At 42.6% G+C, this 23865-nt stretch overlaps 1 protein-coding gene across 4 annotated transcripts in view; it reads right to left on the reverse strand.

Annotated features, from left to right (window-relative positions):
* The window catches only part of LOC126294960 (neprilysin-2-like), a 385930-nt gene that overhangs the window by 49566 nt on the left and 312499 nt on the right, over positions 1-23865 (reverse strand). For all 4 annotated transcript variants that reach the window (XM_049987185.1, XM_049987183.1, XM_049987186.1 and 1 more), the window contains exon 7: positions 13549-13766. In XM_049987185.1, coding sequence (XP_049843142.1) covers positions 13549-13766 — 218 coding nt within the window. The remainder of the gene's footprint in view (positions 1-13548; positions 13767-23865) is intronic.

A 23865-nucleotide genomic window follows, 5' to 3' on the forward strand; every position in this document is an offset into this window, starting at 1 on the left:
CCCAGGCCATAGATCCAGGTGTAGATCCAATGTGTCTAGCATGCAGATAGGTTGGTTGTAAGCCCTCAACTGATTCCCTTCTAAACAACACACGACCATGACTGGCATAGGGGCAGAATCAGCCTTCACCAGAAAACACACCACCCTGCCCTCCAATATGAGCTATCGTACGATACCAATCAAGTCGTGAATAGTGCTGGTTTGGGGTCGGTGGAACGCATACTACAGAGCGTATGGCTCGGCGATATCTTTGCAATCCGAAAACAAAGGAAGTAGGTTACAGTACGCTTGTTGGCCCACTGCTTGAATACTGCTCAGCAGTGTGGGATCCATACCAGATAGGATTGATAGAAGACGTAGAGAAGATCCAACGGAGAGCAGAGCACTTCGTTACAGGATCATTCAGTAATCGCGAAAGCATTACGGAGATGATAGATAAACAGTGGAAGACTCTGCAGGAGAGACGCTCAGTAGCTCGGTATGGGCTTTTGTTGAAGTTTCTAGAACATACCTTCACCGAGGAGTATATCTCGCGAAGAGGCCACGAGGATAAAATCAGAGAGATTAGAGCCCACACAGAGGCACACCGACAATCCTTCTTTCCACGTACAATACGAGAGTGGAATAGAAGGGAGAACCGATAGAGGTACTCAAGGTACCCTCCGCCACACGCCGTCGGGTGGCTTGCTTGCAAAGTATGGATGTAGATGTAGATGTAGAAGTAACAGTTTGGTGTGTCACTCTGGTGCCAACTGCTCCTCAAATTGCTGCTGTAGATGCAGTACGATGCACCAGAGACACAATGGACTTCCCACGTGGCCATGCACAGCCCAGTCTTCTTGCGACTCTACAATCTCGTGACGGCTGCTGCCAGCAGTCATATACAATGGCTATATTCCTGCAAAGTGTTTCTGAGATATGGCAGGATGCATCCAGCTTCTCGTAGCCCTGTTACACAACCTCTTCCCAACTCAGTGAGGTGTTGATAATGGCGTCTTTGTCACCCTAAAGGTATTCTTCACTAACATCAACTCGCCACTTCCAACAAACCTGATTTGCATCCTCTTAGGGATGCTACCAACAACGCCATCTTGGTGCTGCCGCTTATTTTTTTTCCCCGGCAGTGTGCGTCGCCGGCTCATCACGCCAGCTGACGTGACTCGACGCAGCACTACGAGTTGCGCAACTCCTTTTCCTGCACACACAACAAAATGCCCTTAACAGTGAGGTCCCAAACATTACCACTGCGTCAACTTAGGTGGAACACCGTGGCAGCCCTGGTAGTCAGTGGCTTTTTAGTCCTGATGGAGATGGCGGAGACAGTTGTCGAAACGTCGAGAGTTTTATTCTAAGTGAATTGGCTTGAAAATCGAGGAAAAAAATGTACAGTATCTAACACTTTTTTTTGTCATCAGTCTACTGACTGGTTTGATGCGGGCCGCCACAAATTCCTTTCCTGTGCTGACCTCTTCATCTCAGAGTAGCACTTGCATTGCAACCAACATCCTCAATTATTTGCTTGACGTATTCCAATCTCTGTCTTCCTCTACAGTTTTTGCCCTCTACAGCTCCCTCTAGTACCATGGAAGTCATTCCCTCATGTCTTAGCAGATGCCCTATCATCCTGTCCCTTCTCCTTATCAGTGTTTTCCACATATTCCTTTCCTCTCCGATTCTGCGTACAACCTCCTCATTCCTTACCTTATCAGTCCACCTAATTTTCAACATTCGTCTGTAGCACCACATCTCAAATGCTTCGATTCTCTTCTGTTCCGGTTTTCCCACAGTCCATGTTTCACTACCATACAACGCTGTACTCCAGACGTACATCCTCAGCAATTTCTTCCTCAAATTAAGGCCGGTATTTGATATTAATAGACTTCTCTTGGCCAGAAATGCCATTTTTGCCATAGCGAGTCTGCTTTTGATGCCCTCCAATTGCTCCGTCCGTCATTGGTTATTTTACTGCCTAGGTAGCAGAATCCCATAACTTCATTGACTTCCTGACCATCAATCCTGATATTAAGTTTCTCGCTTTTCTCATTTCTACTACTTCTCATTACCTTCGTCTTTCTCCTTCTTAATATGAGCACTTCGTTCTTGATCGTCCACTCTTATTATTCCCTCTTGGTTGTTGTACATATTGTATATGACCCGTCTCTTCCTATAGATTACCCCTACTTTTTTCAGAATCTCGAACAGCTTGCACCATTTTATATTGTCGAACGCTTTTTCCAGGTCGACAAATCCTATGAACGTGTCTTGATTTTTCTTTAGCGTTGCTTCCATTAATAGCCGTAACGTCAGAATTACCTCTCTCGTGCCTTTACTTTTCCTAAAGCCAAACTGATTGTCACCTAACGCATTCTCAATTTTCTTTTCCATTCTTCTGTATATTATTCTTGTAAGCAGCCTAATGATTTTAGAAATTCTGATGGAATATTATCTATCCCTTCTGCCTTATTTGACCGTAAGTCCTCCAAAGCTCTTTTAAATTCCGATTCTAATACTGGATCCCCTATCTCTTCTAAATCGACTCCTGTTTCTTCTTCTATCACATCAGACAAATCTTCACCCTCATAGAGGCTTTCAATGTATTCTTTCGACCTATCTGCTCTCTCCTCTGCATTTAACAGTGGGATTCCCGTTGCACTTTTAATGTTACCACCGTTGCTTTTAATGTCACAAAAGGTTGTTTTGACTTTCCTGTATGCTGAGTCTGTCCTTCCGACAATCATATCTTTCTCGATGTCTTCACATTTTTCCTGCAGCCATTTCGTCTTAGCTTCCCTGCACTTCCTATTTATTTCATTCCTCAGCCACTTTTATTTCTGTATTCCTGATTTTCCCGGAACATGTTTGTACTTCCTCCTTTCATCAATCAACTGAAGTATTTCTTCTGTTACCCATGGTTTCTTCGCAGCTACCTGCCCGAGGCAGGATTCGAAACTGCGATCGTAGCAGTCACGCGGTTCCGAACTGAAGTTCCTAGAACCGCTCGGCCACAGCGGCCGGCCATTTTGTGCAAGCTTGTAAAAATAGGTTCTGGTAGTATCTTTAAGCTGATGTTCTCCTTCAAATAAATGATGTCATTTCCCACCAGATGGTTTAATTGTAGATTCTGATACACTTTCACAGCTGATTACAATATTCACATATATTAGGGATAACAACGGTTTACAGACAGACCCGTTTGCGGTATGTTGTTAATTTTTACTTATGGACCGTCTGACAGCAACTGAATAAAATACAATTTTAATGCCATACGCGTTTCGCCTTTATTTTCTGCAAGGCATCATCAGTGGCCTGGAATATGTACATACGTTAGCTCTTTAATTTACATTTTTGTCACTGAAATAAACGTAGGACTGACAAAGAACTAGTGAAAGAAGAAATAAAAGGCATAATAAAACAAACACAGCAGACACACAACAAGAACAACGCTGCCCTCCAGTGCTAAATTTGTGATCCCTTGATGCCTCAGAACATGTCCTACCAACCGATCCCTTATTCTAGTCAAGTTGTGCCACAAATTACTCTTCTCTCCAATTCTATTCAATACCCCCTCATTAGTTATATGATCTACCCATCTAATCTTCGGCATTATTCTGTAGCACCACATTTCGAAAGCTTCTATTCCCTTCTTGTCCAAACTATTTATCGTCCATGTTTCACTTCCATGGCTACACTCCATACAAATACTTTCAGAAACGACTTCCTGACACTGAAATCTATACCCGATGATAACAAATTTCTCTTCTTCAGAAACGCTTTCCTTGCCATTGCCAGTCTACATTTTATATCTTCTCTACTTCGACCATCATCACTTATTTTGCTCTCCAAATAGCAAAACTCCTTTACTACTTTAAGTGCCTCATTACCTAATCTAATTTCCTCAGGCATCACCCTACTTAATACGACCACATTCCATTATCCCCGTTTTGCTTTTGTTGATGTTCGTCTTATATCCTCCTTTCAAGACACTGTCCATTCCGTTCAACTGCTCTTCTCAGTCCTTTGCTGTCTCTGACAGAATGCGAACCTCAAAGTTTTTATTTCTTCTCCCTGGATTTAAATACCTACTCCGAACTTTTCTTTTGTTTCCTTCACTGCTTGCTCAATATACAGATTGAATAACATCGGGGGCAGGCTACAACCCTGTCTCACTCCCTCCCCAACCACTGCCTCACTTTCATGCCCCTCGACTCATTTAACTGCCATCTGGTTTCTGTACAAATTGTAAATAGCCTTTCGCTCCCTGTATTTTACCCCTGCCACCTTTAGAATTTGAAAGATAGTATTCCAGTCAAAAGCTTTCTTTAAGGTTACAAATGCTAGAAACGTAGGTTTGCCTTTCCTTATCCTTTCTTCTAAGATACGTTGTAAGCTCAGTATTGCCTCACGTGTTTCAACATTTCTACGGAATCCAAACTGATCTCCGCCGAGGTCGGCTTCCACCAGTTTTTCCATTCGTCTGTAAAGAATTCGCGTTAGTATTTTGCAGCTGTGACTTATTAAACTGATAGTTCGGTAATTTTCGCATCTGTCAAAACCTGGATTGGAATTATTATATTCTTCTTGAAGTCTGAGGGTATGTCGCCTGTCTCGTACATCTTGCTCACCAGATGGTATAGTTTTGTCAGGCTGGCTCTCCCAAGGCCGTCAGTAGTTCTAATGGAATGTTGTCTACTCCGCCTTGTTTCGACTCAGGTCTTTCAGTCTCTGTCAAACTCTTCACGCAATATCGTATCTCCCATTTCATCTTCATCTACATCCTCTTCCATTTCCATAATATTGTCCTCAAGTACATCGCCCTTGTAGAGACCCTCTATATACTCCTTCCACCTTTCTGCTTTCCCTTCTTTGCTTAGAACTGGGTTTCCATCTGAGCTCTTGATATTCATACAAGTGGTTCTCTTTTCTCCAAAGGTCGCTTTAATTTTCCTGGAGGCAGTATCTATCTTACTCATAGTGAGATAAGCCTCTACATCCTTAAATTTGTCAAGCCATCCCTGCTTAGTCATTTTGCACTTCCTGTCTATTTCATTTTTCAGACGTCTGTATTCCTTTATGCCTGCTTCATTTACTGCATTTTTATATTTTCACCTTTCATCAATTAAAAATATTTCTTCTGTTACCCAAGGAGTACTACTAGCCCTCATCTTTTTACCTACTTGATCCTCTTCTGCCTTCACTACTCCCTCAGAGCTATCCATTCTTCTTCTACTGTAGTTGTTTCCCCCATTCCTGACCTGACAATTGTTCGATTATGCTCTCCCTGAAACTGTGTACAACCTCTGGCTCTTTCAGTTTATCCAGGTCCCATCTCCTTAAATTCCCACCTTTTTGCAGTTTCTTCAGTTTTAATCTACAGTTGATAACCAATAGATTGTGGTCAGAGTCCACATCTGCCCCTGGTAATGTCTTACAATTTGAAACCTGGTTCCTAAATCTCTGTCTGACCATTATATAATCTATCTGATACCATCTAGTATCTAGTATCTGATGATGCCTTGCAGAAAATAAAGGCGACACGCGTATGGCACTAAAATTGTATTTTTTCAGTTGCCGTCAGACGGTCCATAAGTAAAAATTATCGATATACCGTGATATTACACGCATCTGAGGAAGACAGGACCACAAAAGTTTAAGACCCGTTTACATACATCCGCTTTCGTGCATCCATAACAACCAAGGGCGTCGTCTGCATTGATGCGTCAGATATCTCGTAAGGCCTCCAGGTTCAGGCTGCAGTTGTCATTCTGGTTTTTGTCTACAATCTTTTGACACAGATTAACACCATTACAAAAACTAGAAAGTCTGAGAGATAAAGGTTGAGTAAACGCTTACTGTAACTATTGGCAGTTGTCAGACTATGATGTTTGTCTCGTGTTGAGAATGGTATGGTTACTTCGATTTGGGTGCGTTTTCTATTCTGAGAGTCAGACAGGTGTTTTACAATATCGTGTTGTTCTAAAAATGAATTACGTCTGATTCATATTCTATACCAGGATTTACAAATGATAAAAGTAATTTTGGCGTGAACAGTTTCGACAATCAACTATGCTTCTAAATCCCAAAATTACGAAACAGTTTTTAAATTTAAAATTTTTACTGTTTTCGGTTTGGAATAGAGCTGACAAAAACCATGAAGCATTGCAGTGTCTCTGTCTCCTAAGTTTTCGGATGAGACATAAAGTTCCAAAAGGAAATTTCATTAATAATTTAGTGTTATTGCCCAATTCGTAAATCTCGTTTTGTGGTTTGTTCTTAAATGGACAAGCTATTTCTATGATGTTAGAGCTCAGAGCTTTGTTTACATGCAATAGCCATTTTCTTCGTTTCTGAATTTATGTTTTTTCTATAATTGTATAGTTGCAAATTTGGTTATAAACGTACATTGAAGATAATTTTCGATAAGCTGTAAAATCGGTATTATATTTCTTGTCTGTAGAACTTACAGCTTGTATACAGATGTTAATTGTCGAAATATTGTGTGAGCAGCTTTAACAGAGTGGAAAGATGAAGTAGAAAGGTTTACTGAATTTACCGATATCATATCCACGATGTTATGAACTGTAGCTTAATTTAACTTTTCAATGATTATATTTTCCGCCCCAGACGTTAGTGAATCATCAAGATACACGAATGACAGTGAAACAGATGGAAAGCAATTCGAATCTGATTGATTCCATAATATAAGCTACAATGTTCCTATGAAGAATTGCTGTCTAAATTGCGTCTAAATTCAAGCTATCTCTCTGAAAGCAAGAGCACATTTGTGGTGTCACCGCCAGACACCACACTTGCTAGGTGGTAGCCTTTAAATCGGCCACAGTCCGTTAGTATACGTCGGACCCGCGTGTCGCCACTATCAGTGATTGCAGACCGAGCGCCGCCACACGGCAGGTCTAGAGAGACTTCCTAGCACTCGCCCCAGTTGTACAGCCGACTTTGCTAGCTATGGTTCACTGACTTCTACGCTCTCATTTACCGAGACGATAGTTAGCATAGCCTTCAGCTACGTTATTTGCTACAACCAGGCGCCATTATCAGTTATTATTGATATTGAATCATGTACCGTCATGACCGACGTTCGTCATTAATTGATTAAAGTTAAGTATTCCACCAGCTATGTCCGTTTTTCTAAATTCTAATTTCCTTGTCTTGTTCCAGACCTCACGCCAGCCTGCGTGAGCTAAACGCGGGCCTTTCGACCTCCTCAAGTAACACGGTGTTGGCTCTCCTGCCACCCACAACAACATTAGCACAGTATTTCATCCGTATGGAACATATACAGGGTGCTTCAAAAATGACCAGTATATTTGAAACGGTAATACAAACTAAACGAGCAGCGATAGAAATACACCGTTTGTTGCAATATGCTTGGGACAACAGTACATTTTTAGGCAGACAAACTTTCGAAATTACAGTAGTTACAATTGTCAACAACAGATGGCGCTGCGGTCTGGGAAACTCTGTAGTACGATATTTTCCACATATCCACCATGCGTAGCAATAATATAGCGTAGTCTCTGAATGAAATTACCCGAAACCTTTGACAACGTGTCTGGCGGAATGGCTTCACATGCAGATGAGATGTACTGCTTGAGCTATTCAATTGTTTCTGGATTCTGGCGGTACACCTGGTCTTTCAAGTGTCCCCACAGAAAGAAGTCACAGGCGTTCATGTCTGGCGAATAGGGAGGCCAACCCACGCCGCATCCTGTATGTTTCGGATAGCCCAAAGCAATAACACGATCATCGAAATATTCATTCAGGAAATTAAAGACGTCGGCCATGCGATGTGGCCGGGCACCATCTTGCATAAACCACGAGGTGTTCGCAGTGTCGTCTAAGGCAGTTTGTACCGCCCCAAATTCACGAAGAATGTCCAGATAGCATGATGCAGTAATCGTTTTGGATCTGAAAAATGGGCCAATGATTCCTTTGGAAGAAATGGCGGCCCAGACCAGTACGTTTTGAGGATGCAGGGACGATGGGACTGCAACATGGGGCTTTTTGGTTCCCCATATGCGCCAGTTCTGTTTATTGACGAAGCCGTCCAGGTAAAAATAAGCTTCGTCAGTAAACCAAATGCTGCCCACATGCATATCGCCGTCATCAATCCTGTGCCCTATATCGTTAGCAAATGCCTCTCGTGCAGCAATGGTAGCGGCGCTGAGGGGTTGCCGCGTTTGAATTTTGTATGGATAGAGGTGTAAACTCTGGCGCACGAGACGATACGTGGACGTTGGCGTCATTTGGACCGCAGCTGCAACACGGTGAAGGGAAACCCGAGGCCGCTGTTGGATCACCTGCTGCACTAGCTGCGCGTTGCCCTCTGTGGTTGCCGTACGCAGTCGCCCTACCTTTCCAGCACGTTCATCCGTCACGTTCCCAGTCTGTTGAAATTTTTCAAACAGATCCTTTATTGTATCGCTTTTCGGTCCTTTCGTTACATTAAACCTCCGTTGAAAAATTCGTCTTGTTGCAACAACACTGTGTTCTAGGCGGTGGAATTCCAACACCAGAAAAATCCTCTGTTCTAAGGATTAAACCATGTTGTCCACAGCACACTTGCACGTTGTGAACAGCACACGCTTACAGCAGAAAGACGACGTACAGAATGGCGCACCCACAGACTGCGTTGTCTTCTATATCTTTCACATCACTTGCAGCGCCATCTGTTGTTGAAAATTGTAGCTACTGTAATTTCGAAAGTTTGTCCGCCTGAAAATGTACTGTTGTCCCAAGCATATTGCAACAAACGGTGTATTTCTATCGCTGGTCGTTCAGTTTGTATTGCCGTTTCAAATATACCGGTCATTTTTGAAACACCCTGTACGAGGGTTGGAACTTAAATAGCGGCAACTATTTGTTCACAACCGATACAAAAGAGTTACATGTTTGCACCTCTTGTGTAGAACCCGTTGTCAGCGATGTGGAAGGCGTAGTATACCGTTAGCAGAGACTGTTCTGTTGATGGTGCGAATGGAGCGGTCGTAAGTTATGATGATTCTCGTGTACGACTGTGATGGTGTTATCCTACCGCATTACGTTCCTCCACGGCAGACCGTCAATTCACAGTATTACTGCTCGTTTTTGGAGCACCACCTGCGACCAGCTTTGCGAAAGAAGCGGCGACACTTTCCGTGCAACCCACCCATCAGTTTGCGCGACAGCCGGCCGCAGTGGCCGTGTGGTTCTAGGCGCTACAGTCTGGAACCGAGCGTCCGCTGCGGTCGCAGGTTCGAATCCTGCCTCCGGCATGGATGTGTGTGATGTCCTTAGGTTAGTTAGGTTTAATTAGTTCTAAGTTCTAGGCGACTCATGACCTCAGATTTAAGTCGCATAGTGCTCAGAGCCATCTGAGCATTTTTTTTTTTTTTTGCACTACAAATTGCGCGTCATGCTTACACGAAAGCAGACGAAGGGCTTGGAAGTAAAACTCGCTTTAAATGTTGTTCGTAAACTAAACTGAAATCGTCGCGTTCATTAAAATCCATATATATAAAAACGAATGTGTGTATGTTTGTCTACTATGCGCTCACAAACCATTCATCCGATTGCGATGAAATTTTGGTGACTTGTTCTCCGTACGCCCACGAAGGTTCCTAGCCGAAAAAAAAGAAATAAGACACATTCTTGAGGAGATATGACGTCATAAACAATGAGATGCCACCGCGGGAAAATACCCAGATTTATGCATCCACTATTTGACGATGAGAGCACTTAGTGACTAGCAACAAACGTTACATACAATTTCAAACCTTTACGAACATTTTTCTCGCTGACACCTCCCACAAAATAATGAAAGGAAAAAAGGTTGTGGCTTACTACATTTTCTCAGTACATACCGCAAATCTGCCGCAGTAGGCACGACGTTTTAATGTATTATTTCGTTACTATTAACTCTAATCGCAACATATTTCGCATACAGTATCCACATATGTCAGTAAATGCGCCGGCAAATTTACGTCTCGTTACGACATATAATTCAGGAGATATGACGTGGTAAACACCGAGATGCGTGAAAAAGTGCCGCGTCAGGCATGACGTTTTGTTCTATTATTTCTTCACTACTTACACTATTCGCAACACGTTTCGCCACAGTGGTAAAAAAAATGTATATAAAACCACGGGCGTATTCCTGAAAAACGTTGTGCCAAAATTTTAAATCAATCGGTCAACAACTTTCCGAGATTTCTTCCGTTGCGAAGCACGAGCTTACACCAAGTGTTTAATGAATATCTTAACTGCAGCAATAAGTACGCTTATCGCAAGGAAAGGAAACAGTCTGAAACACAAATATAATTTACGACGCAATGAATGGCAGATTGTTTTTCGTATTTATTCGGGATGTCACACTTTTGTAAAAACATTTAAAGCCGTGTCGTCCACCGCTTTCACTGTCAATTTGTTCCGTTTCTGTGTTCGATTAAAATAGACCAGAAATACAATTTACAACAAACTAATAGGAGACTGTTTTTGTTATTTATTCAAGCTGTGATTTTTTGTAAAAAAACATTTCACGCCATGTGATCAATCGCTTTCAGTGTCACTGTCTTCCGTTTGTGGGTCTGTGTCTTCCTCACCTACATCTGACGTGGCTGTGTTAATGATAATTTCGTCCACAGCAATTTCGACGACACCATCGCGTGCCCAATATTCTTCTTCTGCTTCTCTAACTTTCTTGCAATATCCCTTCCAATCATTGGCCAGTAACCGACTGGAAAGCTGCGTCAGAAGATCCAGCATGTTTGTGGCAGCCAAGTCCCCTGATATGTTGTGCTCCCTAACATGCCTTTTTATCTCCGCCCATGCTAATTCTATTGCGTTTAAGTCGTACTTGTAAGGTGGCCTTTGCTTTCAGCCAACAGGTTTACAGCAAAAGACTCCTCAGCTGGCTTATTCGCTCGTACTTTTGCATACAGCTCGTCCTTCGTCATACTCTCATCTCAGGGGATATTTCCGCGTTGCAGCTTCTCCGGCATTCGCACTTTCGTGTCAAACTTCGTTGGAGTTCTCTCTGTTTGCCTGTTACGGCAAGGAGCGTTATCCACAACTATTACTGAATTAGGCGGGAGATTTGGCAGTACCTTATCTCCGAACCACTTCTCGAAGTTTGCCGAATTCATCTGACCGTGATAATCGCCCTTTGTCGACTTTGCCCAGAACGTAAGTTGCCCTTCCTTCACGAACCCATTCTTGGATCCGACACTTGCAGCTATCAGTCTTCTCGATGCGCTCCCCCATGCAGTAACGCCAACGACTCTCTTCACGCAAGTCACCCTTCCCCTGCCAACATTTATCAAACGTTAAGTTATTATCGATCCACGATTCATCGAGATAAAATATTTCTCTGCCTGCTTACCTGAAGTTCTTCATGTCAACAATGAAACGAGATCGCCAGTGCATAATGTCTGGACGTTCGAACAACACATTCCTACTCTTTTCCACCTTACGCCATATAAATCCCATAGACAAAAGTACTTTTCTCAGCTCGACAATACTCCACTTCCAGCCTATTTTGTCGTGCAAAACTGGAAGCAGTGTTCGCAGGCTCGACACAATCTTCCGCGCTGAATAAAATTCCGCTATCGTGTCGCGAATGACGCTCTGATTGAAATCATCGATCATTACTTCGATTTCCCCACTTCGTTTCCTAAGTTAAAACAGGTAGAAAGATTTACAATAAAATGCCTTCTACACTGCATGTATTCTTTTGAATTTGGAAATGTGCTGTAATATGAGTGTGTTTCGAAATAATACAGTAACCAGTGGTGTTTCCATACAAAGCAATACGGTGGCAAGGAAAAATGAAATATAAAGTAATTCGGACGAAATAGGGGGCTCCTTCAAAGTGCTTCGCGAACAAAATATCTCAAACGGAAACTCACCTTTTCTTGCCGGGCGTTTGTGGTGATACGCCAGGATGATTCTTGGAAAACTGTTTGAATCTTCCAATGCTACGCCTGCTTTGTCGTGTGTATGTAGCAGCTCTCACTGAAGATTTGTAAATGGGGTGAAGCAATTTTTTCTGCTCCCTTTCTCTTTCGCAGCATTCAATCACACGCAACACAATTTTGCGAGCATCGCTACATAATACTGGTTTCCTTCTAACTGTAGGCCTACCGGTAAGGGTTGTTGGCGACTCCCGAGGTGGGCCAGCAGCTGCCTCTTCACTCATTTTGATAATGTTTAGCACAACTGCACAATTAAAACACGCAGAACAGTACAGCGCAAAAGAATAACGAAGCAGACGACAATGGCTACCTTGTACGTACAGTGTGTAAACTTTTAGATGGCAGACCTCTCCCTAGTCATGAATCGGCAGAAGTCGGTAAACGTCGGCAGGCTTCGGTAGGCACGCAGTTTCGACTGCTGCCAACATTACGTAGCTGACTGTGTTGTACAAGGTAGCCATTGTCGTCACGGTGGCTTGCAGAGTACTCTCCCACAACTAGAGTTCCCCCGTGATGGGAATGACATTTTGAAACCATCTACACAGTAATGTAGCTTAAGATCGCAGGTACCACACCCTGAAGCCACTCATCCTGGTAGGCCTTCCTTTGCGAGTGGACGACGAAAAAAAAAAGAATACGAAATTTTTCATGATGCTCAATGGCACTAAAACAAGTAGCAATTTGTGGGCTTGTTGCGGGGCGTAATGGATAGGGTGTAGCGTTCACATGCAGAAGGTCGTGGGTATTCTTAAATCCTTATTGAAATGACTCTGATCATTATTTTTATTCAATTAAATGGTTTGAATTTAATTTTTTCTGTTCTCTGTCACTTAATTTCAATCACCATATGAACTTCTTCGTTTCTTCACATTTTTCTTTTTATATCAGTCTTTTTCTACTCGGAATTTTTGTGAACGTGAATTTAATTACATTTATCTATTATAATATTCAGTTATCTGGAAACACTGATCTATTGGTAAAAAAAGACGAAATAATTTATTTATACTAACTGTGCAATGGTGTGAAAAATGTATTTTGTGTTACAAAACATGTATTTTCTTTACATGGTAATTATCATACAAACATTTAAAATGTAGCCTAAATTCACACAATGGCCACAATAACGCAGACAAAGATAGAAACGAAAGATATACGAGAAATTGAGGAATAAAAATAATGATGGCAGTGACAAAGACGAAAACATACGATAATAAAACGAAAGAAATCAAATCCAAATTTTACATAAAATTAATTAAAATCACATGATCAAAGATTTCAGGCAGCAAAAGAACGATAGGAAGAAAAATACGAGGACATTAAGAAGGCGATATGATGATTCAAGTGACATGGCAAAGCAGTCATGACCTTCTACATGTGAAGGGTGTACCGTATCAATTACACAACACAACCAGTCCATCTAATGCTTCTTCTTTAACGCTATTGAGCGACACAAAAAATCCCAAAAGCTACATCTCTGTATAGACAGGTTGAAAAAGTCAGTCCCACTGCTGGGGACCTCTCCGTTTGAGACGTACAAGCAGAACCCGGACGGAATGCTGACCTCCTGGCCACAACTTACCTCTTGGGAGTGTGGCTGAGCAGTTCTCGGAGCCTCTCGAGGTAGGACGGCACCACTACCACCACCACGTCATCGTCGGAGACAGCGACGTGCGGCGGCAGCATAGCCCGCAGGTACTCCAGCCACGGCAAGAGAGGGAACTCACGCTGCAGCTGTTCCACTGTGTATGGGTTGTACAGCTGCGTCAAATTGCGCCGCTCCTCTTTGGGCAGTGAGATCTGTGGACCGATGGCGACCCTGTCAGGACCACTGCCCCTGTGTCCGGACCACTCTGTCAGACTTACAGAAATTGCAATATGAAACTAGTCGTGAACTACCGATTAAAAGAAATTGCAGAAAGAAAGGATACAAAGGTGATGCTGCCCAGATAAATGAAAATGTCCACTGTGAAGAATCTGGAAGGCAGCATTATGTGATGATTGACTGGAATGGAGAGAAGGACTGCAACAGAAGATGAATGTGTAGTTTTGAGAAATGAACTATTGAAAGTGGCAGAGGATCAAATAAGCTAATATGCCAGGCCCACCCTTGTCTAAGATTATTGATCCTGCAATGATTTTAAAAAAACGAGAAAACATAAATAAATGCAGCAAGTGAAACAGGAAAAGGAAATAGAGGCATCTAAAATACAGTAGGAGGAGGAAAAGGAGAACATTAGTGTTTAATACTCGATAGATAATGAGGTCGTTAGAGACAGAGCATGAGCTCAGACTGGTGAAGGACAGGGAAGGAAATTGGCCATGCCATTTCAAATAAACCATTCTGACATTTTGTTGAAAATGAACATGAACAGTCACATCCACAAGTAACGCCTTTTTTTACGAGGCTACCGGCTTTGGTCTGTTTTACACCATCTACAGACCTAACTCGGGCAGTTAGCGTTGGTGGAGTCATAGCTTCTGCTCCGTTCACAGCCACTATCTGCCATTATTATGTCAGGTCTGGAGTTGGTCTGAAACGGGCCGAAACTGGTAACTTCATAAGAAAAGAAGTTTCTTGCGGTTGTAATTGTTCATGTTCGTTTTTAAGTAATAAAAGAAACTGCTGTGCTCCAAGGGAAATGTTCTCAAAAATTACTGATTGCAGCATTTGTCTTACGCAGTTTAGGGCACGGAAAATCTAAAGCAGGATGGCTGGATGTGGGTCTGAACATTCGTCTAACCACTGCACTACCTCGCTAAATTAAAATATACGATTGACACTATCTGCTAAATGGCAGGAGGTCAAATGCCAGGCTGCAGAAACATTCATAGCTAGAGGGAAGATAAATGCCACCAGTAGGGAGATGAAAGAGACATTTGGGGAAAAGAAAAGCAGTTGTATGAACATGAAGACGCCAGATGGAAAGTCAGTACGAAAGAAAGAGAGGAAAGTTGAAAGGAATTTACAGAGGGGAAATACAAGGAACATGGACTTGAAGAAGAGGAAGAGGTGAAGATGGCATGGGTGATACGATACTGCGGCAATAATTTGACTGAGCACTGAAGGATTTTAGTCGAAACAAGAGCTCTTGAGCAGATGATATTATCTGAGAATTATGCAAATCCTTGGGTCAGCCAGCCATGAGAAAACTATTCCATTTCATAAATAAGATATATGAGATGGGGAAAAACGCAAAGAGATAGAAAAGAATGTAATAATTCCAGTTCGTAAGATATCAGGTGCTGACTGGTCTATCGGCATATTAATAACAGGTCTCGGCTGTCGAGATGCACCTGCCGCCAGCGATGGGGATTAGAGCTTCACAGTCTCCGGTAGAACCCGGGATTCTCAAGCTCCAGCTCTTTACGTTCAGAGCACACTCCTAACAACAGTAATTTTTGGATTTGAGTGTGGTGACGTTACTGATTACAGCTCACTGCTATAACCAAAACATAGGCCAGTTGCTGAACCATTGTCATGACTAGAGGCCACATTATATGCATTTGCATATACTTCTCCTTTTCACGTGTTATTGCGTGTTTCAACTAAAAACCAGTGACGACGCATATTTTCGCTCTGTGTTTACAGTATTTTAAAAATTTAGACGGGCGGCCTCCAGCTCGATCTTGATTTAATTGACAGATTGACCGCGACCTAAAACTGCGTCCAATCGCTAACCGAGAGGCCCCTGCCTAGCCAGATCGTTACAGAAGAGGAACAGGAACAGGCAGACAGAGTCAATGCTCCTATACCATACGCGTCGGCAACGATTACACTAAACTACTCGAGCTTTTAGTCGCACGCCCATTGTTCCAGTTTAGCTTTCTATTTGCTTGTACACAGTTGAAAGTATGTTTACGACGTGCAGTCTGTAGCGCGTTGTGCGCCAGGCCGCCCGAAAAGTATCCAAAAAAATTCGGTTTAACATGGATCTGTGTGAAGCTTTCATTCCAAGCGATATTCCTCTTCACAAACTTACAAAGCCTATCCTAAAAGGCTTCCTGCGCAAATATTGCTTTGATCAAAGTATACCAGATGAATCAGCATTGCGTAAAAATTGCATACCGACTGGAAGAAATACGTAACGAACTCAAGGACAGCATTATCTGGATTTCAGTTCACGAAACTACAGACACATGTGGGCGTTAAATTGCAAATTTAACTGTTGGTGCTTTAAGAGGACACCTTTCTTCTTCCTACTTAGAGGCCTGCAAACAACTTGAAAACGTAAATCATTCTACGATCGCCAGATTTGTGAATGAGAGTATTAGACAAATATTTCCAGAATCTTCTGCAGATGAAAAGACGTTTGTGTTTATTTCAGATGCTGCTCCCTATATGATCAAAGCGGGAAAAGCCCTCCGAGTATTTTATCCCAGCTTGATTCATCTGACGTGCTCTACTCATGGAGTACATAGCCTTGCTGAACAAGTACGTTTCACGTTTGTGAACGGAAATAAAGTGATTTCATCCACAAACAAAATGTGTTTCTAAAGGCTCCTTCTCGCATCAAGACCTACAAAGAAAAACTACCAAATGTGTCTTTACCTCCCGGACCAGTGCTGACTCGTTGCGGTACGTGGATCAAAGCTGTGTTGTATTATAGTGAACATTTAGAGGCCATTAGAGGGTAGTAAATGACTTCAATAGTGCAGAGGCTTTGGCAGTTTGGCAGCGCAAGGAAGCTTTTGATGATTCCAGTATTAAGAAAGATATTGCTGTGATTAGCACTCATTTTTCCCATATACCTGCAAGTATTAATAAGCTTGAACCTAAAGGTTTGGCGTTGAATGAATCTATTCAGTTAGTGTATAAAATTATTCTAGGTATACCCAAGAAAACATACATAAACGTTTGAAAACACTTTGAACAATAAGTCAGGCTTTGAACCCTTGTGCCAAATTGGTCGGTTTATTAAAGAAACTTGCTTGATTCGCACGAATGCCAAACACAAAGAAACAGACCAATATGGCTGGAACTTGGTGTGCGTTTTTTCCAAAGATGCTACTAACTAAACATGACCTCGATACGCGCCGGTGTGCCACCTGTCGGACTTTGCACGCACTTTTCAAACGCCGCTCGTACAGAAGGGGCAGAGGGAGACAAAGCCAATGATCCTGCAGCCGCGCCCCCCGGTTCATCCCCTCCGCTGTCATACCGCACGCGTCGGCAGCAGTTAAACTACGCTAGCTTTTAATTGCACGTCCATTGTTTCAGTTTACTTTTTACTTGCACACAGTTGGATGTGTTTATAACGTGTAGAGTGTAAGGTGAGCACCATGCCACCCGAAAAAAGAATGTCGTTTCGTGGATAGCTGACCATCCTGAAACATATACATGTGATGGGATTGTTTTGTATTGTCGAGTTTGCGAGAAAAACGCTTCGCGCAACAAAAAAAAAGTTCAAATAGACCAGCATGTCACGACAAGTCTTCATGTCGCAGGAACGCAGAAGAAAGGATGACGACAACAACTTCTGATAACAGCAAGTTGCAGTAGCAGGGATTTGTCCAAAGGTAACAAAAAATTCGATTTAACGTGGATCTATGTGAAGCGTTCATTGCAAGCAATATTCCTCTTCACGAACTTACAAACCCTATCCTCAAAGGCTTCCTGCGCAAATATTGCTTAAATCAAAATACGCCAGATGAATCGAAACTGCGTAAAAATTACATACCGACAATTTACATAAATGATCTGGAAGCAATACGCAATGAACTGAAGGACAGTGTTATCTGGATTTCAGTTGACGAAACTACAGACACCTGTGGCCGTTACACTGCAAATTTAATTGTTGATGCTTTAAAAGAAGAGGTTTCTTTTTCCTACTTAGAGGCTTGCAAAGAACTTGAAAAAGTAAATTATTCAACCATCGCCAGATTTGTGAATGAGGGTATTAGAAAAATATTTCCAGAATCTTCTGCAGATGAACGGGTGTTTGTGTTTACTTCAGATTCTGTTCCCTTTTTGATAAAAACAGGGAAAGCCTTGCGAGTATTTTATCCCAATTTGATTCATGTGATGTGATGTGCTGTTTTTTGCTCACGGAGTACATCGCCTTGCTGAAGAAGTACGTTCCACGTTTGTGAATGTAAACAAACTAATTTCATCCACAAATAAAGTGTTTCTAAAGGCTCCTGATCGCATCAAGACCCACAAATAAAAACTTCCAAATGTGCCCTTACCTCCCGAACCAGTGGTAACTCGTTGGGGTACGTGGGTCGAAGCTGTGTTGTTTTACAATGAATATTTTGACGGCATTAGAGTGGTAATAAACGACTTCCACAGTACAGGGGCTTTGGCAGTTACCTCACTTGGTGTAGAACGGTCCTTTTCTCCTTATAAAAATGTTTTGAGTGATAGAAGAAACAATCTTACTACCGAACATTTGGGACAGTACTTGATCGTTCATGTTTACAATAGTAGAAAAACGTAAAATAAACTGTAAATGAAGCTTTGGTCCAGAGGAATTAATTGAAAGTTAACGCTGTTCAAAATAATTCATGATTGCATGTTGTTTTGTAAATAAAATATTACTCCCCTCTGTGTGCGATATATATCGATGTTGGTCCTGTACATCTGATATTTACAGACGACAACAGCAAAGAAGGAACAATTCTTGAAACACAGTATGCGTCCCCATTCTGCAAATTTTTCGAAAATAATCCCAGAAAGACCCCCTTCCTAACCTCTGCCAGAAAGTATTCAGAAAATGATATCAGCGCTCCAAATGGACCGATTTTCCGCGTGGCCGGCGCTCTTCCTCGTAACTGATGTGCACAGGTTCGACTTTGAAATATAATGTACACAGTAACTACCATGTTTTTTTATTACCTGATATTGCATATTTTGAGACTTTTCATCCATTTTCATGCATACATGCATGCATATTTTAAGGTTTTTGTGATGCATAAAATCCGGTCTCTAGTCATGACCAGAGTGGTAAGATGTTTTATTAACATATTATTGCTTCGTAAGTCCAAAAAGTGCACTCTAGGAGTACCTAAGTTGGCGGCTCAATTTCCTATAGTGTTACGTCGTAAACTGGACTATGCAGTTGAAAGTCTCCACTCTCACAGGTTCTAGACACCAGCCTGAACAGCCGTTTGGTTGCTATTTTCCTAATGATTTTAGGAATTCCCAAGGAATGTTGCATATACGAGGGACATTCAATAAATAATGCACAGGTTGGTATTGCTGCAGGCTGTTTGATGCAACAAGAATGAAAATTACGTTAGATGTAGTTGGGAGCTTGAGGAAGCAGCACACGTCTTTGTTTTTTCGCTGTGTACTCTAACACCCGATGTTATTCAATCTTTATATTGAGCTAGCAGTAAAAGAAACGAAAGAAAAATTCGGAGTAGGAATTAAAATCGATGGAGATGAAATAAAAACTTTGAGATTCACCGGTGACATGGTAATTCTGTCAGAGACAGCAAAGGACCTGGAAGAGCAGTTGAACGGAATGGAGAGTGTTTTGAAAGGAGGATATAAGATGAAGATCAACAAAAGCAAAACAAGGGTAATGGAATGTAGTCGAATTAAATCGGGTGATGCTGACGGAATTAGATTAGGAAATGAGACACTTAAAGTAGTAAAGGAGTTTTGCTATTTGGGGAGCAAAATAACTGTGATGGTCGAAGTAGAGTGGATATAAAATGTAGACTGGTAATGGCGTTTCTGAAAGTACTTGTATGGAGTGTAGCCACATATGGAAGTGAAACATGGATGATAAATAGTTCAACAAGAATACAATAGAAGCTTCCAAAATGTGGTGCTACAGAAGAATTCTGAAGATTAGATGGGTATATCAGGTAACTAATGAGACGTTATTGAATAGAACTGGGGAGAAGAGTAATTTGAGGCCCAACTTGACAAGAAAAAGGGATCGGTTGGTAGCACATGTCCTGAGGAAACAAGTGATCACCAATTTAACATTGGAGGCCAACGTGGAGGGTAAAAATCGTAGAGGGAGACCAAGAGATGAATACACTAAGCAGATTCAGAAGGAAGTACTTTGTAGTACGCACTGGGAGACGAAGGAGCTTGCACAGGATAGAGTAGCATGGAGAGCTGCATCAAACCGGTCTCTGGACTGAAGACCACAACAACAACACTCTAACATAAAATTGGTGAGAGGTAAAAAATGACACTGCAGGGGACTTGGGTACTGTGACTGTTGAAGGTCAGAGATCGCCTATCAATATCGAAACTTTACACGCAAAAATCCGTAGTGTCTTAAGTGAAGTTTGTGGTGAGTTTGCAGTAGACGGAAGTACAGTTTCACGTTGAGTTACTCACTTTGGATGGGGTCGTATGAGCACAGATGATAAACCAAGACCCCGAATGCCAAGAAACATCAAGAGATTGTAACACTTATATCGATGGCTGTGAGCACTATGGCACTTAACTTCTGAGGTCATCAGTCCCCTAGAACTTATAACTACTTAAACCTAACTAACCTAAGGACATCACACACATCCATGCCCGAGGTAGGTTTCGAACCTGCGACAGTAGCGGTCGCGCGGTTCCAGATTGTAGCGCCTAGAACCGCTCGGCCACCCCAGCCGGCTATATCGATCAGAAGGAGGATGTTATGTAACTGTGTAGCTGCTTATGGAGTGTGTATTCTTTGTTTATTAAAGTCCTTGATTTGAGACAGGAAATTAGAGTTTTCTAATGTATGTATGGAAAAAGCAAAATGAATTGTTGGAAGGATAAATTATTATACTATGTGTATGATTATAAAAACGACAATGTTTGTTGAAAGCTGGTTCATGCTTAGGGCACTTGTATTTGTAATACATAAAAGATGTAGAGAAGTCCCTCCGCAACAGAAGTGGCATGGCGCGTTGTAAAAGGTGGTTTTGGCGGTCGCACTTCTCGGCTCCTTGGTGTGAACGGTACGCAGTAAGTGGCCAGCCACGGCACGGTGCCCTTCGACTTCGCCAAGAGAGGCAAATGGAAGCTACTTTGTAAAGCATTCTTACCTCGGATGTGGATCTGGCTTTTATTTGGTATTCTCGGCAAAAAGAGATGGCTCTAATATGTTGAAAATCCGACGCCGAGAAGAAATTTTGTTGAGCATTCGAACATCAAGAGCCCTGAGTGCAGTTAGCGGCCATGTCATACATCACCAAAACTTCGCCCCTGCTCTACTAACATCATACATGCAGCTATGTATATGGGCATGGACATTTAAATTGTGTGTGGTTTTAATAATAATCATAATGCTATAAACCTGTGTTCAGAACCGTATTTTCTATCCTGCTCACGAACCTATTCAGCGTCCTTACCTACATGCTACTAAAACCGAATATCCTATTTTAAATGAACTATTCTTGCATTCGAATGTTTCAATGTGGTTCTTTGTGTTTGCCAAATGTAAAATGAGTAGCAAAAGTTAAAGTTAAAACCATAAAAGTGAAGTTAGATAGGATTTTTCTAAAGCACTCTTAGTTTATTGCAAGGTATTGCAAGGAATACAATGCCAGATTGTGTAAATGTGATTGTCTAAAATACCTGCTTCACAGGTGGTAAAAAAGACAAATAAGTTAAGTTCATTTTAAAAATAGTGGTGTTTTGATTTCTATCATGAATGGTTCCTTTTTCGAAGTTAATCGAGCTCAGTGTAGAATTTTTTGTCTTGTGGTTGACTCCCTGAAACCATGGGAATTCCCCTAACATCAGTATTCCGTATTCCGGCAACTGATATGAAAAAGAGAAAAATGTTAGCGAGATCTGTCCTACACAGTTTGACTGCTGACTAGAAGCAGAATCACGTGGACATTGCAACCTTTCTCAGACCACGGTTCGACTGTGAAGGTCAAGCACAATTGTGTCTAACTGTTGCTATTGATGAAGCATGGATTAGAAACTTTGAACTGGAATTGAAATCACAGTCCAAGGTGTGTACAGTTAGCTGCCATGTCACCTACCACCAAAACTTCGGCACTGCTTTACTAACTTCATACATGCAGCTATGTATAATGGTATGGACCATTTAAATTACGTGTGGTTTTAAAAATAACCATAATGTTATTAATATGTGTTCAGAACCATATCTTCTATCCTGCTCACGAACCTATGCCGCGTCCTTACCTAAGTGCTACTAAAACCGAATACCCTGTTTTAAATTAACAATTCTTGCAATCAAGTGTTTCAAAGTGGTTCTTTGTACACTCCTGGAAATTGAAATAAGAACACCGTGAATTCATTGTCCCAGGAAGGGGAAACTTTATTGACATATTCCTGGGGTCAGATACATCACATGATCACACTGACAGAACCACAGGCACATAGACACAGGCAACAGAGCATGCACAATGTCGGCACTAGTACAGTGTATATCCACCTTTCACAGCAATGCAGGCTGCTATTCTCCCATGGAGACGATCGTAGAGATGCTGGATGTAGTCCTGTGGAACGGCTTGCCATGCCATTTCCAACTGACGCCTCAGTTGGACCAGCGTTCGTGCTGGACGTGCAGACCGCGTGAGACGACGCTTCATCCAGCCCCAAACATGCTCAATGGGGGACAGATCCGGAGATCTTGCTGGCCAGAGTAGTTGACTTACACCTTCTAGAGCACGTTGGGTGGCACGGGGTACATGCGGACGTGGATTGTCCTGTTGGAACAGCAAGTTCCCTTGCCGGTCTAGGAATGGTAGAACGATGGGTTCGATGACGGTTTGGATGTACCGTGCACTATTCAGTGTCCCCTCGACGATCACCAGAGGTGTACGGCCAGTGTAGGAGATCGCTCCCCACACCATGATGTCGGGTGTTGGCCCTGTGTGCCTGGGTCGTATGCAGTCCTGATTGTGGCACTCACCTGCACGGCACCAAACACACATAGGACCATCATTGGCACCAAGGCAGAAGTGACTCACATCGCTGAAGACGACACGTCTCCATTCGTCCCTCCATTCACGCCTGTCGCGACACCACTGGAGGCGGGCTGCACGATGTTGGGGCGTGAGCGGAAGACGGCCTAACGGTGTGCGGGACCGTAGCCCAGCTTCATGGAGACGGTTGCGAATGGTCCTCGCCTATACCCCAGGAGCAACAGTGTCCCTAATTTGCTGGGAAGTGGCGGTGCGGTCCCCTACGGCACTGCGTAGGATCCTACGGTCTTGGCGTGCATCCGTGCGTCGCTGCGGTCCGGTCCCAGGTCGACGGGCACGTGCACCTTCCGCCGACCACTGGCGACAACATCGATGTACTGTGGAGACCTCACGCCCCACGTGTTGAGCAATTCGGCGGTACGTCCACCGGGCCTCCCGCATGCCCACTATACGCCCTCGCTCAAAGTCCGTCAACTGCACATATGGTTCACGTCCACGCTGTCGCGGCATGCTACCAGTGTTAAAGACTGCGATGGAGCTCCGTATGCCACGGCAAACTGGCTGACACTGACGGCGGCGGTGCACAAATGCTGCGCAGCTAGCGCCATTCGACGGCCAACACCGCGGTTCCTGGTGTGTCCGCTGTGCCGTGCGTGTGATCATTGCTTGTACAGCCCTCTCGCAGTGTCCGGAGCAAGTATGGTGGGTCTGACACACCGATGTCAATGTTTTCTTTTTTCCATTTCCAGGAGTGTATTTGCCAAATGGAAAATGAGTAGCAGAAGTTAAAGTTAAAACCACAAAACTGAAGTTAGATAGGATTTTTCTAAAGCTCTCTTAGTTTATTGCAAAGTATAGTTTTGCTGGAATACAGAGCCAGATTGTGTAAATTTTATTGTCTAAATTAGCTGATTCGCAGTTGGTAAAAAAGACAAATAAGTTAAGTTCATTTTAAAAATAGTTGTGTTTTGATTTCTATCATGAATGGTTCCTTTTTCGAAGTTAATTGAGCCCAGTATTGAAATTTTTTTGTCTTGCAAAGTAAATT

This window comes from Schistocerca gregaria, chromosome 11 (assembly GCF_023897955.1).
Source record: "Schistocerca gregaria isolate iqSchGreg1 chromosome 11, iqSchGreg1.2, whole genome shotgun sequence".
NCBI classification, from domain to species: domain Eukaryota; kingdom Metazoa; phylum Arthropoda; class Insecta; order Orthoptera; family Acrididae; genus Schistocerca; species Schistocerca gregaria.